The 12,755-nt window shown below is 44.7% G+C and overlaps 1 protein-coding gene across 5 annotated transcripts in view; it reads right to left on the bottom strand.

The window, feature by feature from the left end:
- Positions 1 to 2,653: 2,653 nt before the first annotated feature.
- The window catches only part of HYOU1 (hypoxia up-regulated 1), a 30,594-nt gene continuing 20,492 nt past the window's right edge, over positions 2,654 to 12,755 (bottom strand). For all 5 annotated transcript variants that reach the window (XM_067566696.1, XM_067566705.1, XM_067566714.1 and 2 more), the window contains 7 exons: positions 11,619 to 11,706; positions 10,948 to 11,070; positions 10,375 to 10,508; positions 9,606 to 9,690; positions 8,883 to 9,135; positions 7,752 to 7,835; positions 2,654 to 6,636 (listed from right to left, as the gene is read on the bottom strand). In XM_067566696.1, coding sequence (XP_067422797.1) covers positions 6,581 to 6,636; positions 7,752 to 7,835; positions 8,883 to 9,135; positions 9,606 to 9,690; positions 10,375 to 10,508; positions 10,948 to 11,070; positions 11,619 to 11,706 — 823 coding nt within the window. In that variant the 3' untranslated portion in view covers positions 2,654 to 6,580. The remainder of the gene's footprint in view (positions 6,637 to 7,751; positions 7,836 to 8,882; positions 9,136 to 9,605; positions 9,691 to 10,374; positions 10,509 to 10,947; positions 11,071 to 11,618; positions 11,707 to 12,755) is intronic.

A 12,755-nucleotide genomic window follows, 5' to 3' on the forward strand; every position in this document is an offset into this window, starting at 1 on the left:
AGGGCTGGGGGGAGGGGCGCCTTCTCACAGACGGTACCTCTCGACCCTTCGCCAGCCGCTGGCGGGCCCGCCTCCGAGTAGAAGTGACAAGCCGGCCGGCGCCGCCGATTGGGCGGGAGAGCCGTGCGTCACCGCGTCCGTCTCTCAAACAGGCGCAGGGGCTCCTCGAGGCTCAGCCCAGGGCAGGCCCCCGCCGGCCTCTCCCCGCCCGCGGCGTTCCCGGCAGCGCCCCTCCCCCCGCTTCTCCGCAGCCCACCTCAGCGCGTCGGCCCCCCCTTCTCTTCCCGCCCACGGCTCGTCCCCTGCAGCCCCTCCCCCTGCTAAGGGGGCCACCGTTAGGGGCTGGAAAGACGAAAATGCCATTGGCCGGCTCCGTCGCTCGCAATGCATGTCGGTGCCGCCGGGTTCTAGCCTCACTGCGCATGCGGAGCGCTGCTCTCGCGCATCTCGAGCAGTTAGCGCTGGTCAGAGCGCGGCCTGAAGGGTCACGTCAGCCGAGCCCGCGGGGAAGCTGCTGGGACAAGTCAAGCAGGCGCCTCCCCCGCCCTCGTTGAGCTCGTCCGACTGCTGACGTCAGCCTGCGCCTGCGCTCTTAGTCGTGCAGGGAACGTCCCGGAACATGGCCGGCGCTGGCAATTTACGGAGGGCCTGTACAGCGGGCAGCCGCCAGCACCTGGGGCCCGGCCCCTCCTTCCGTGCCCGTTTGTACGGCAGGCAGCACTGTGTATTCCTGGCCCACAGCTGCGGGGCGCACACACCCCACGGGGCCGGGGGTGAACAGATCCTGAGTGCCAGGCATGCCCAGAACAGAACAGATTGTAATCGCCGAGGAGGGGATGCGGTGAAGGGGATTTCAGGGCAGAGCAGGCAGCCGATGTGTATACATGGTACACGGCGGAACAGGCATTCATCCGTAGTGATGTAGCCCCTCCCACCTTAGTGGGACACTGCTTCACCCAGATTCATTTATCCCCAACCTCGGCCTGGGGTAAGGAAGCATTATCCCCATTTAACAGATGGGGAACTGAAGCAGAGTAAATAACTTGCTCACGGTCACACGAACTGCATACACAACAAAGCTGGATTCAACACAGATCTCCAAGCTCCACGTCTGTGTTGGAACCCCAAGAGAGTGTAAAAGCAAAGCTTTGTGCAGAAATCACAGCAGCCAGGGAAGTATTTCAGTGAAGCACCTGTTTAACTCAATCACCACCCCCTGCAGCACATTCTAAACAGTTTTCATCTAGCAGAGGCTGTGAACCTACCCATTCAGTTAGACTGGATCATGAGAGTCAAGCTTTGTCTATATGCAAAGTAGCATCAGTTTAAACTGAAGGTATGATTTTAAAAAACCTCATTTAAAGGGGTGCAAAACCCTTTGAACACCCTTAAATGGATAGAACAGGTTCAAATCTAATCAAGTTTTGTGTTAACTCAATAAAGAATGGTTAGAAATCTAATTAAGAGTGTCCACACAGTATTTTGCCCTATTTAACTACACCTCTTTTTTAAATCAATTAAAAATTAAACGTGCAATTTTGAATATATAGAGAAGGCCTGTTACAGCCATCCTAGCCACAACACTTCTATATCCCAAAAGCAGTATAGTTTAAATCTATGGTTCTAAACCCTTCCAGAGTACTGTACCTCTTTCAGGAGTCTCTGTCTGTCTTACATATTCCCCAAATTTCACCTCACTTAAAAACTACTTGCTTACAAAATCAGATATAAAAATACAAGTGTCAGCAACGTATTATTGAAAAATTGCTTACTTTCTCATTTTTACCATATAATTATAAAATAATTTGATTGGAATATAAATATTGTACTTAGATTTCAGTATATAGATCAATATAAACAAGTCATTGTCTGTATGAAATTTCAGTTTGTACCAGTTTCACTAGTGCTTTTTATGTAGCCTGTTGTAAAACTAGGCAAATATCTATATGAGTTGATGTACACCATGGAAGACCTCTGTGTATCCTCAGAGGTATGTGTACCCCTGGTTTAAATGGACTATCACTTAGGGTGACCAGATGTCCTGATTTTCTAGGGACAGTCCTGATATTCAGGGCTTTGTCTTACATAGGTGCCTATTACACCTCACCCCATCCCGATTTTTCATGCTTGCTGCCTGGTCATCCTACCATCACTGCACCCATGAAATTCTAGTGTGCCCCTCATCATAGTGTCCAGGAGCTCTAGTTCATATGCTCTTTTGAAAAGCAGGAGCCACCCAGCCCTAACAGAACTTTGCCAGTATTCAACCCCGGGTAGCTCAAATAAGCCAGTTGTAAAGCCGCTAATTAGGACCACACAGAATTTATCCAACTGAAATTGCAGAAAGAATTTAGGGAGAGCAGTCACCCATGCTAAGGTATGACCTTGAGGTCAGGATTAAATTCTGACTCTCAAAAATTGTTATGGGATCTTTGGCAACCACAGATGGCGAGAACCTGTCATGTCTGAGCCAAAAGGTGGCAGCTCTGGCAGTATGGCACACCATGCTGGAGCACAGCACCAAATCAAAGGCAGTGCCAGCCAGCAAGAGAATGGAGTCAGAGATTCCCAGCAAACAGCAATAGGCAATATAGATTAAAATGATATACCCACAGTTTATACTGTCTTCAACTTAAGAGATGCAAAAAGAAAATTGTAGAAAAGCAAATCTTTTATTGAAACCATTTCTTAACCATGAAGCAAGTACATTTCAACTGGATTAGTTTGCGCCCTTTTCCTCCCACAAAAAAAAAGTTAATAAAACCAACCAAAACTTCAGTAGAAACAAGTACCTGAAATGCTAATGGAAGGGAAAAGAATTAGGACTTTATGGCTGAGTGTCCACCAAGGTGGTAAAAAAAAATAATACAAAACTCCACACATACAAAGCGCTGCAAATCTTTGAACAGACAGGGGTATGGTGTATCAGTACTTGATATGGACCCAAAATATCACTTGGGTTGGGCTTGGTTCTATTTTAGGTAGTTCAACCAGCAAAGGTGGAAAAGGAGACTCAATCTGTACTCCCATAAGAGAGGAATCAAGGGCTAAAACTAGCTGCCCAAGTTTGAGGAAAACATCTAAAAGCACATTTCCAGGAAAGCTGAAGATTTTAACATTTTGCATTTGATTCAGATTGGCTTTTCAAGAGTCACAGTAGAATGCACGTTCAGGTCAACACTGAGATTTGCAAAATTAAATGCCTTGTCTGTGTTTAATCTTTTCAATTCTGCACATCTAAAAAAGAGTCACGCTCCAAACACAGAACGCACAATTTAACAAAGACAAGATCAAGCATGCAAAAATTGCTGCTCTAATCCTGTCTACAGGTTGTGCGCTCTAGTAGAGAGGAGGAGGAGGAAGATGATGAGATTAAACTATTTTCAATTAAGAAGATTTTTCTAAATTGCTTTTTTCCCCATCCAAACAAACTTTCTGGTCTTGGAACCTTTATTCGCTTTACTCATATCTAAATCCATAGGAGATTTGACTTCATAAGAACTGCAGAACTGAGTGTGTGTATCCATTAGAGTTTTTACTTCACTTGATGTTTTCCATTTTTAACTGTTTTTATAAAGTTAGGGTTAGAAAATTAATCTAAACACCATGTCTGGATGGGCAGACAAGTTGTACCACAGAGGGTCGCATTCTTCTCAGGAAAGCATGTATATCTGAGGAAAGAACATGATCCTTGTGGCCATATTGTCATCTGTTCAACCAAAAGGCACATTTCCATCAGATTACTCTTCCACCTATTACATTGTAAATACCCTGTAGTTATCCCTGATCACAGCATCATGAATACTGCAGCTCAAGCCTTAGTCTGCTGCACATCATAACAGACTTGTAAAATGCGCTGCAAATCCCATCACAACTCCACTCCTTGCCCCGCCAAAAGTGAATTTAGCCTACTCTTGGGCCAGACTGCAATCACACTTCTGAAAAATTAAACAAAAGGATTGCTGTTGTTTGTGTCATCTTACACAGCTCAATGGCTGAAGGAGAAAGCTCAGCTGTTGTCTTTACAAACAAGAAGCATTTTTGACTAATTCCCCGCCCATCATCACCCAAATGTAAACAGTTGAGAAATATTTGTATCAAAGGGAAATACAATGCCAAGGGTAAAATTACAGTACATTGTAAAGGGCATCTAGAGCTGTTACTCGTTTGTGCATCCCTGTTATGAAGGGCTGACTACTCCAGGCACAGGGTGAAAGACTGTCAGAAGACATTTGCAGACAACGCGAATACACATGGACATCCAGCAATTCAGAATAGTATCCACAAAACCTCCCTGCCACCACCATTGAGGGCCAATATTAATAGTAAGACCAGAACCTGCTACCAAGGATTAGACTGCAAAGGTTATTATATATGCAGCTTAATGGCATGAGATTCCATTGAAAGGAAGACTGATGTCTTCACTATTGTGCACAGATCACCGAAGGGTCATAAAAATCAATAATCACACCCTACGTACACTTATTTCCATTTAACTGCAGCATATTTGCTCATCGCTTTTTGAAAGGAAAACCTCTGTATCAAGTGCTATTAACTAACTTGTATAATCATGTCTTAGCTCCAGCTGAAGCAATTTCCTGCATGTAGTGACATTCTTGGGGAGCCAGTATCGTCTGACTCAGTGTTATGAGGTGGAACTGGATGCAGCATGTTACTGGGAGCCAAGAGACAATGCATGATCAGAGATGGAAGTGATATGCCAAAAGGCTGTCCTAATGTTGTCTGAACTCCACAGATCTCTGTTATGGAGCAGTTTCTGGGCCATCTCTCTGGTGCACTAAGAAGTGGGAGGGGTTTTGGTTCCATGCATTAGCTTGCTGTGTAGATGCTGTGAAAGGTGGTATGGGTGATGGCAGGGAGACCTCTCCTGGATGCAGCCCGTGGATAGAAGAATGGTAGGAGAGTTTAAGGTAGGGGGATGGGAAAATTGTGGCCCCTGTAAGAAAAGCTAAGTGGATCCTAGCTTTTGACAGGAGCCTGGATTAGGGAGAAATAGGAATTGGATTACAGCAGAGGAAAATAAGACTTCAAAACACAGTGAAACCAAGTTTAACTGTGCAGAAGGGACTCCTTATACGAGCAGAATTCAGCCTGAAAGTGGCCCTGGGCAGGGAGGGTTGGAAGGTCCAGTTACAGAAAACTTCCTGCTGTCTAGATGCATGAGATAAGGCTCAGGAAGCTCTTCAAGCTGATTCTCAACACAAATTGAATTGCGGGATGCAAAGGCCTTGAGATAATGTGTTGCCTCTGCTTATCTGCTCCTGCATGAGAGATTACACCATAAAAGAGGAAAAGCTAAGCTAAGAATCCACAAATCTGCATGCTTAGTGGAAGATCTGTTTGGGCTTGGAAAAGCAGCAGTACTGAGAAAGGTGCTTGGACAGATTCATAGACAGCACTGTGATCTTCAAAAACAGCTGCTGGGCAGTGCTGAGAGGGATTAGAGCTCTGAACTGGAATGTAAAAAAGTCAGAAAGTTTAAGGAATTCCCTAAGTCACTTTCCAAAACAGACGAACATTTTAAATAGATTGTCAGGAAGAGTATTTTTTATTTTGGTTGAATAGGCCAATGGAGACCAATGTCAGATGCACATTCACAAGGATTTGTATATGAAGTAGATCAGGCTCTCACTGGTGTGTTTTAGCAGCATGAATGTTTCCAAGAAGTTACGAGACCATCACTGAAGACAAGAGGTTTCACAACAAAGCCAGTCTGATTTCACAAGACATTGGGGGAGGAGGAGGTTACAGAGAATAGATTTTCCAGTTTTCTAGCTCATTCTGTGCTTCCCCATCTAAAGCCTATTCCCATTTGGAGTCAGATTCACCATCAAATTCTTTCCTTTCAGATCGCTACCGTTCAAATGAGCAATTTCTGGGCCTTATATTTTATATTTAACTCTGAACCAAATCCCAACATCTTCCATTAGGTCCCTATTCCCTTGATGTGAAAATCTGCCAGACACAGCACTAAGGGCCAAAAGATGGCTTTAGCAGCACTAGTTTAATGAAAAATGAACAGACATTCTCACTCTGAGGCATGGAGCATCCCTCCCCACCAAATCTCTTTTCACTTCCCCATGTACCAAAATGAGAATATACTTCCTGTTGGCCACAGCATCGATTCCTTAATTAATTACCTCACACACAGGAAGAGTCATCTCCAGGACATGTTTCTTGGATACTTTTAACACCTTCATCTTCACCAGATAAGGCATGGCCCAGAGCAGTGGTGGCAAATTATTTCCTAAATCTTAGATTTTTTGGTGCTGTTTTAATCTACAAGAAAAGCCACTTCTGGTGACTCCAATGGGACTGTATTGCAACTCAGTGAGAGTTTTCAGTGAGCACATGGTCATCTTTAACACAGTGAAAAACCAAAACTAACTCACTAAAATTAGTAACAGCAAAATTCCCAGGAGAAAAAAAATTTACACCTCTATTGCATTTTGATGTCAGCCTGTTTGTCTTGTTCCATTTAACATGAAACTAACTGGGTCCATTATAAAAAAACCTGTTAAATAAATAGATGTGATGCTAGAAGAAATTTCAAGGGATGTTATAACTCATCGTTCGTCCTGCTCTCTTCTTCTGGCTTCTTCTCACTCTCAGGTTCTATGTAATAAACAGAAACAAAATGAAGTGAATTTATAAATACAATTATAAAGTGTCAGGCATGCTATACAATGTGGTTTTTGGATGCTACAACAATATAAATATTAAAATACTCTTAACACTTACTCAGACAACGGGATTGGAGAGTTGTGGAGGTATCTTGGGCAATTGTATTAGATTGTAGCTACTAAAAGGTGGCATGATCAGTCACCAAGGCCTGATTCTTAAAACACTGATGCACATAGGTGGCTTTACTCATATATGTAAGTGTTTGCAGATTTGGGCCCTTGAGTAGCCCAGAAATTCTATCTTGTAGAAGGTGGTACTGGTGGATAGGAAGAAAAATAGCCAGTTGCAGACATACCAAGGTAAAGCAGGGATTCACCCATGTAGTGTTAGTTAAAAAGAGACCTTAGGTGAGGGGGTAAACCAGCATGGCCACATATCTTGCCACATGGATATTATTTAGAGTCACATGGTCAGATTAAAGGTTGCTTTTTAAAAATACATTTTTTTCCATGTTACAGGCAATCCCTTGGTTATTCGAGCTGAACAATTTCTAAGAGTTTAATTTACTTTTTTATTTTCTACACTATGTGCTTAAATTATGCATTTAATTCAATTTGGATAATGAAAATATATTAGTTTCCTTGTTTATAGTCACTTGCAGGTTCTCACACACTAGCACAGGGCTACAATGTTTGGCTTTCAAATGCTGCAGGGAACAATTGTTTTAAAGTCCCTCATAACTTCCCACTGGAACGTAAGAACTGTCAAGAGAACACTTCTACTGGTTAGGTTGTAGAAGTTTGTTTTTGATCCTTCCAGAGATGCACTAAAGCTACAATGGTCCCCTCGTTTGGTACAATCCCCTTCCTCAGTTCTAGCATTAGTGTTAATAGAGCCACAGCCACCATTCCACCCCACATGTTTTTCTGTAGCTGACCCTCTCAGTGTCAAAATTTGATTCATTGATACTCTCTCAGCACCCAGAGGCTCCTTCTCATCCTGTAGTTCATTTGCAGGAAAACAGAAAGGGAGGGAGATTTGCAAACAGCAGGCTACAGGCATCCACAATCACAGAGTTCCATTTTCTAAAACAAATGAACCCCTACCTGTATCTGGTCCTGATTCATCAGCTAGTGTTTCTTTCTCAACTGTGGGAGGTTCCCTGACTGGACTGACATCTTCAGGTTTATCTGTATCATGGGAGAGAGATGTACAACAAGTGGTCATACAAGAAGTTATGCAGCAGCAATGAGTACAAGGCCCAACACCTCCCCTAGCTCTGGTACATGAGATGAAATGTACAGATTAGGCACTGGGCAGGAAAACATTTGCCAATGTGGACTGTAAGTGAGCCAATTGCAGCACATTACTAGGAGATTACTTATTTCCCATCACTGCTCCTGGGGTAGCCAATACAAGGGTCAATAAGGAGAGTCAATAGGAGCACTCTGAGAAAACCTAACAGCACCACCGCAAAGCAGAGAAAGCATCAGGGAAGAGTACAGCAGGGACCAAGAGCAGCCAGAGGCAACTGTAAAGCAGTCAGAATAGTGGGTGTGGGAGGGAGTGTTCAAAGCTAGCCAACAGTTACTGGAAGAGATAAGCAGCAGCACCAGGCAGAGGCCTGAGAGTTGTACAGGAAAGTCATCCCATGGGCTGCAAGGGGCCTGACTAAGGTAGCCCACTACAGGAACCAGGGCTAGCATAGGGGAGCTTTGTCCACAGACAGAGTGGTTCCATCTTTAAAAAGGTGAGAGCTGTAAATCCTAGCGTTCCTAATGACGTGACCTAGGAAATCTCTCAATCAGCTGGCTACCAGTCAGGTAGCAGAGTCAATCAGCAGGTATCCAGAGCAAGGTGTCACCTCTTAGAAGGCTGTGCCTTGCAGTGGGTAGCAGAGACTAAATTGGCACTGAAGATGCTCTCTTCTCCAGTCACTCTTCAAGCCACAAAGGCAGGCAGACACTTTCCCTCCCATAAGATTTATAAAGCCTGGATACCCTCAAATAAATGTCAACAAAAGAAGACACAGTAGCACTAGGAGCAAGCTACACTTCACCAAACTTTCTCCAGTAATTCCCTGATTTGGGGGATCAGCAGCCTTTGCACTTTTATGAAAGGCTTCTCTCATTACAATCTCCTTTTGCTTAATAAAGACAGCTTTGAGAGAATATTACACTTGGTGGTTCAATAGTAGGAGATGCTCACAGGAACACCTGCCTGTCCTGAGTGCTCACCTTCTTGTTTCTCCTCCTTGGGAGGGATAACCTTCTCACTGTCAGGAGGAGCTGTGGCATTTTTGCCTGAATCTGTTTTCGTGGTATTCTTTTCCTTCTTGGGTCTGGGTTTTGCAAACTTAGCCTTGTTCAGTAGATACTGCACCTCCCTGTCCAGGGCTGCTATCTTCAGTTCTATATCCTTGGACAGCAGGGTGGGCTTCTCAGTGGGAGGAAGTTTATTCTGTTCTGCCAATGTCTCATTTTTCCAAGTCTGCAAGGAAAGCCCAGAGTCAATCTCTCCCCATGAACATGTTGCTATTACCTGGTTGTATGAGTCACTGTTTTTAAACACACAATCCCAGACACAGCACATGGGCTTTCTAATTGCCATGGTCAACAAGGCTTCCACCCCCACTTCCTCCAGCCCGTTAGCTCTACCAGGCCAGAGGACAAGAATGCCAATTGCTGCTCTTAAAACCGTACAAAGTCATTACTGGGAAGGCACTAGTTCTCCCATAATGTACATGGACCAGTTGTATCTCCAATCGCTACATCTTCCCAAAGCAATATGCAATCTAGTTTGAAACCAGGGAGCATTAAAGCAGAGAAAAGTTATCATACTGTGAGGAGAGGATATACTTACACTGCTCCCTGTCCCCAAGTGAGAGTGAACCCATTAGCTGTGGCATTGAACACATCCAAAAACACATCCTGAACAGGCTCCCCAACCCCTTTACTTACCACAGTTTCATTGATTACTTTCTCTAGGGTACTTAGTTCCACCTCTGTGAATATCTGATCAGTCTCTGGAATCATTCGTGCTCCCCTGAAAGACAAAAACAAAGAGGTTTCTTTTTATTCCAACTGTTCAGGATTAACATTTGCATCAACAGTATATGAAACTTCTATAAACCATTGCACAAACTGATTAATCTTTTTGGACCTTACTGCTTTCCACATAAACATGTAACTTCTGTCCAAGAAAATGAACACTAGAACAATGTTGCTCAATCTTTTTGATACCAGGACCCGGCTTCCTATACTGTGTCAGGGAGATCTCAGGGACCGGTGCCAGTCCATGGAGTGGTTGTTAAGAAACACTGCACTAGAAGACGTAGGTACTTCATGGGACTGGAAATGGGATACAGCATCCCCGAATCACATTTAATAGTGACCAAAATTTACCATGGGATTGGCCCACATGAGTGGGTTTGCTAAGCCCAGGGTTACGGTGGTGGGGGAAGACAGTCGACCCTCCTGAGAATGGGTGCGCTTTGCAGTGTGCATGGGGAGGCCATACTCTTTGTTCTGAAGAGTAATTTATGGTATTTGAGTGTTTCAATTAACATTCCCTAAAATGCCTGTCAGGAGCTAGAGGGAGCCACATACCAGCCTCCTTCCCCCTATGGTGGTGGCTTACAGGCCAGATTCCATTTGAATTAGCAAATGCATGCACTGCCTTTTACATCACCCACCATCTGAAATTTTCTCCTCAGGGTCTTGCTCTTACTTGAGGAAGATGCTGGAGTGATTGAGCAGATTTTCGAGGGCAGTCAGGCGGTCTGGCCATTTCCTCCTTTCTTCTACACGGAAGAAAAGGCTCCTGCAGAGTTTCTTCAGCTCAGAGAGCTTCTCTTTCAGTTCCTGCAAGTGGGAGAAAACAGACAGGAACAGAACTGATCAGACATCTAAAACCTCTCTGAACATTTAATTACAGGAATATTGTGAATCCCAGAAGTTTGAACTGCAGGCACTTTGCCTGCTGTGCCCATCAGATGCATAAGTCCTGTGCATTAACAGGAGTTGCAGCACTAGACACTGTGTGTGTAGAATGGGAAGTTAACTGCTGTATGTGCTCCAAGAGGATGAGCAACAGGAATGGGAAGAGCCACTTCTTGTGCAGTTCAGTGGTGGGCAAATTAACAAAAGGGTTTACAAGTGCCAGAGCATCCAAAAGGGCCAAAGTGGATCAAAGCTCACCTTTCCCGACTTGGGGACGTCAAAGAAACCAAAGAAGCTAGGTCAATTTGTTACCCATTAGCAATTCAGTGCAAACTGACACCCTGATTCCATGCAGTAGTACCTTGGTTGTGGCTACATAGCCCTCCTCCTCCATCCAATTGGAGGCTTCGCTCAGCTTTTTTGAGATTTCCTCTCTCTGTTCCTCCGTGGAGACAAACTGATATTCCTCCTGGTAAAGCTTGTCCTGAGAAGAGTAAAGGTCGCTTCCCTTTAACTGTTGGCTAATGAGAAAGTACACACAGCAAAGGAATTTGTCTCAACCCACAAAATGCAGCTGCAACAAACTGCAGGACTCCTGGGCTGCTTCATGCTACTGAGTTGTCCTCCTGCTTCTTGAATTAGCAGAGTGGGATGGGAAAGCTGCAGAAATCCTCACATAGAATAAGAGCTTTCCTCCTGCACTAGCTGATTGGAGTTTCTTCCCAGCTCGAGCATGGAGATGCTGAGACGTGGAGGAGGGGACAGCATACACAAAGCTTTTATGAAGGCCAAGATCTGACTTAGCATGCTGCTTGAACTCTAATTTGGTCCCTGGAAGAAGCCTCCTAACTCCATGTGGGATAGGGAACACAACACCATAGAAGTGAGCAGAATGGCAATAGATGGACTCCTCAAAGCAACCTTTCCCCATCTCGGAACAGATACAACCCTTTGCAGCCAGCTCAGCCCTGCCAATGTACCACCTCTCCCATCTGCTTTCCAGGGGCTTCCAACCCTTTTCACCACTCTTACCTGGGTCTCAAAGATGAATGCCTCGAGGCTATTGGCTGACTTTTCCCTCTCATGCTTCTCTAGGTCTCTGATTGTCAGGTCCTGGAGTCTAAAGTGCAAGGAGACCAGAAATAAGCAAAAAGGTCATCAGCACCTGAAAGAGGGGGCGATGTTCTCTTTGAAGACAGTGATCCCTGTGGGCAGCAGCACCTCTCACTCAGACACCATTAACTAACCTGTCAGCACCCAGAGCCAGGCTGGTATAGGTGACCGCATACACTTAGATGTCATACAGTCAAGTCCAATAGCGGAAAAGTCAGGAGAGATCTCTATCAGTTTCAAACTTCAGATTCAAAGTGCTCAGGCTGTTTCTCCCTGAGTGCTGACTGGTTAAACTTCCTCCCTAAACCCCTTTAAACCAAAGATCTCCCCTAAAGGCCCATGTGCACCATGGCAAGAGAGATGGTAACAACAGTTATAGTACTGCTGTGAGACTGTTCATCCTCCTCCCACCCAAGAGTTGCGTTAGACTCCCTTGGGCATTGATCGACAGTATGGCTTGGCTATTAAGAACATTGAGGAAGAATCCCTGTTCGCACTGTGGGAGTGGAGGGGACCATTTAAACACTTATCACTAGAATTGTTATAAATGCAACAAGGACAGATCTTTAAGTAATGTCTCATGCTGCTGGGGTGCCACTCCACAGGGAGCTCACAAGATCAGAGTCAAAGATGGAAAAGATTAATGTTATTGGCTTCAGTGAGGTTAACTGGCCAGGCTGAGCTTCTTCCCACCTCACTAGGCATAGAGAGACCAGTCTATCTGGGATTCCCAGCCAACCACTGCAGATCTAATCTTCCCTCCAACCACAGAGCCAGCATTGTCTCCGCTTCCAGTGCTTGTCATTTACTAGTCTCAGAACTGACCCTTTTCTTGGGCATATTTATCCCAGTTCTCCCCTTTGCCATTCAAAGTTTCTGGCCTTGCCACTTTTTGGGACATTTATGCCTAGTTTATTTGAAGGGGCTGCTAAAAGATAGAAGATGCTGACCCAAAAAGAGTCAATAAAGGCAGTTTGGATGAGCAAAATCCTGCAATGTTTACTACGGTCAGATTCATTCTCAGAGTGGGAGAAGGGGGTGTCATCTCAGCACAGG

This window comes from Emydura macquarii, unplaced genomic scaffold, assembly GCF_026122565.2.
Source record: "Emydura macquarii macquarii isolate MOO-44397 ecotype Brisbane River unplaced genomic scaffold, CSIRO-AGI_Emac_v2 contig_312, whole genome shotgun sequence".
NCBI classification, from domain to species: domain Eukaryota; kingdom Metazoa; phylum Chordata; order Testudines; family Chelidae; genus Emydura; species Emydura macquarii.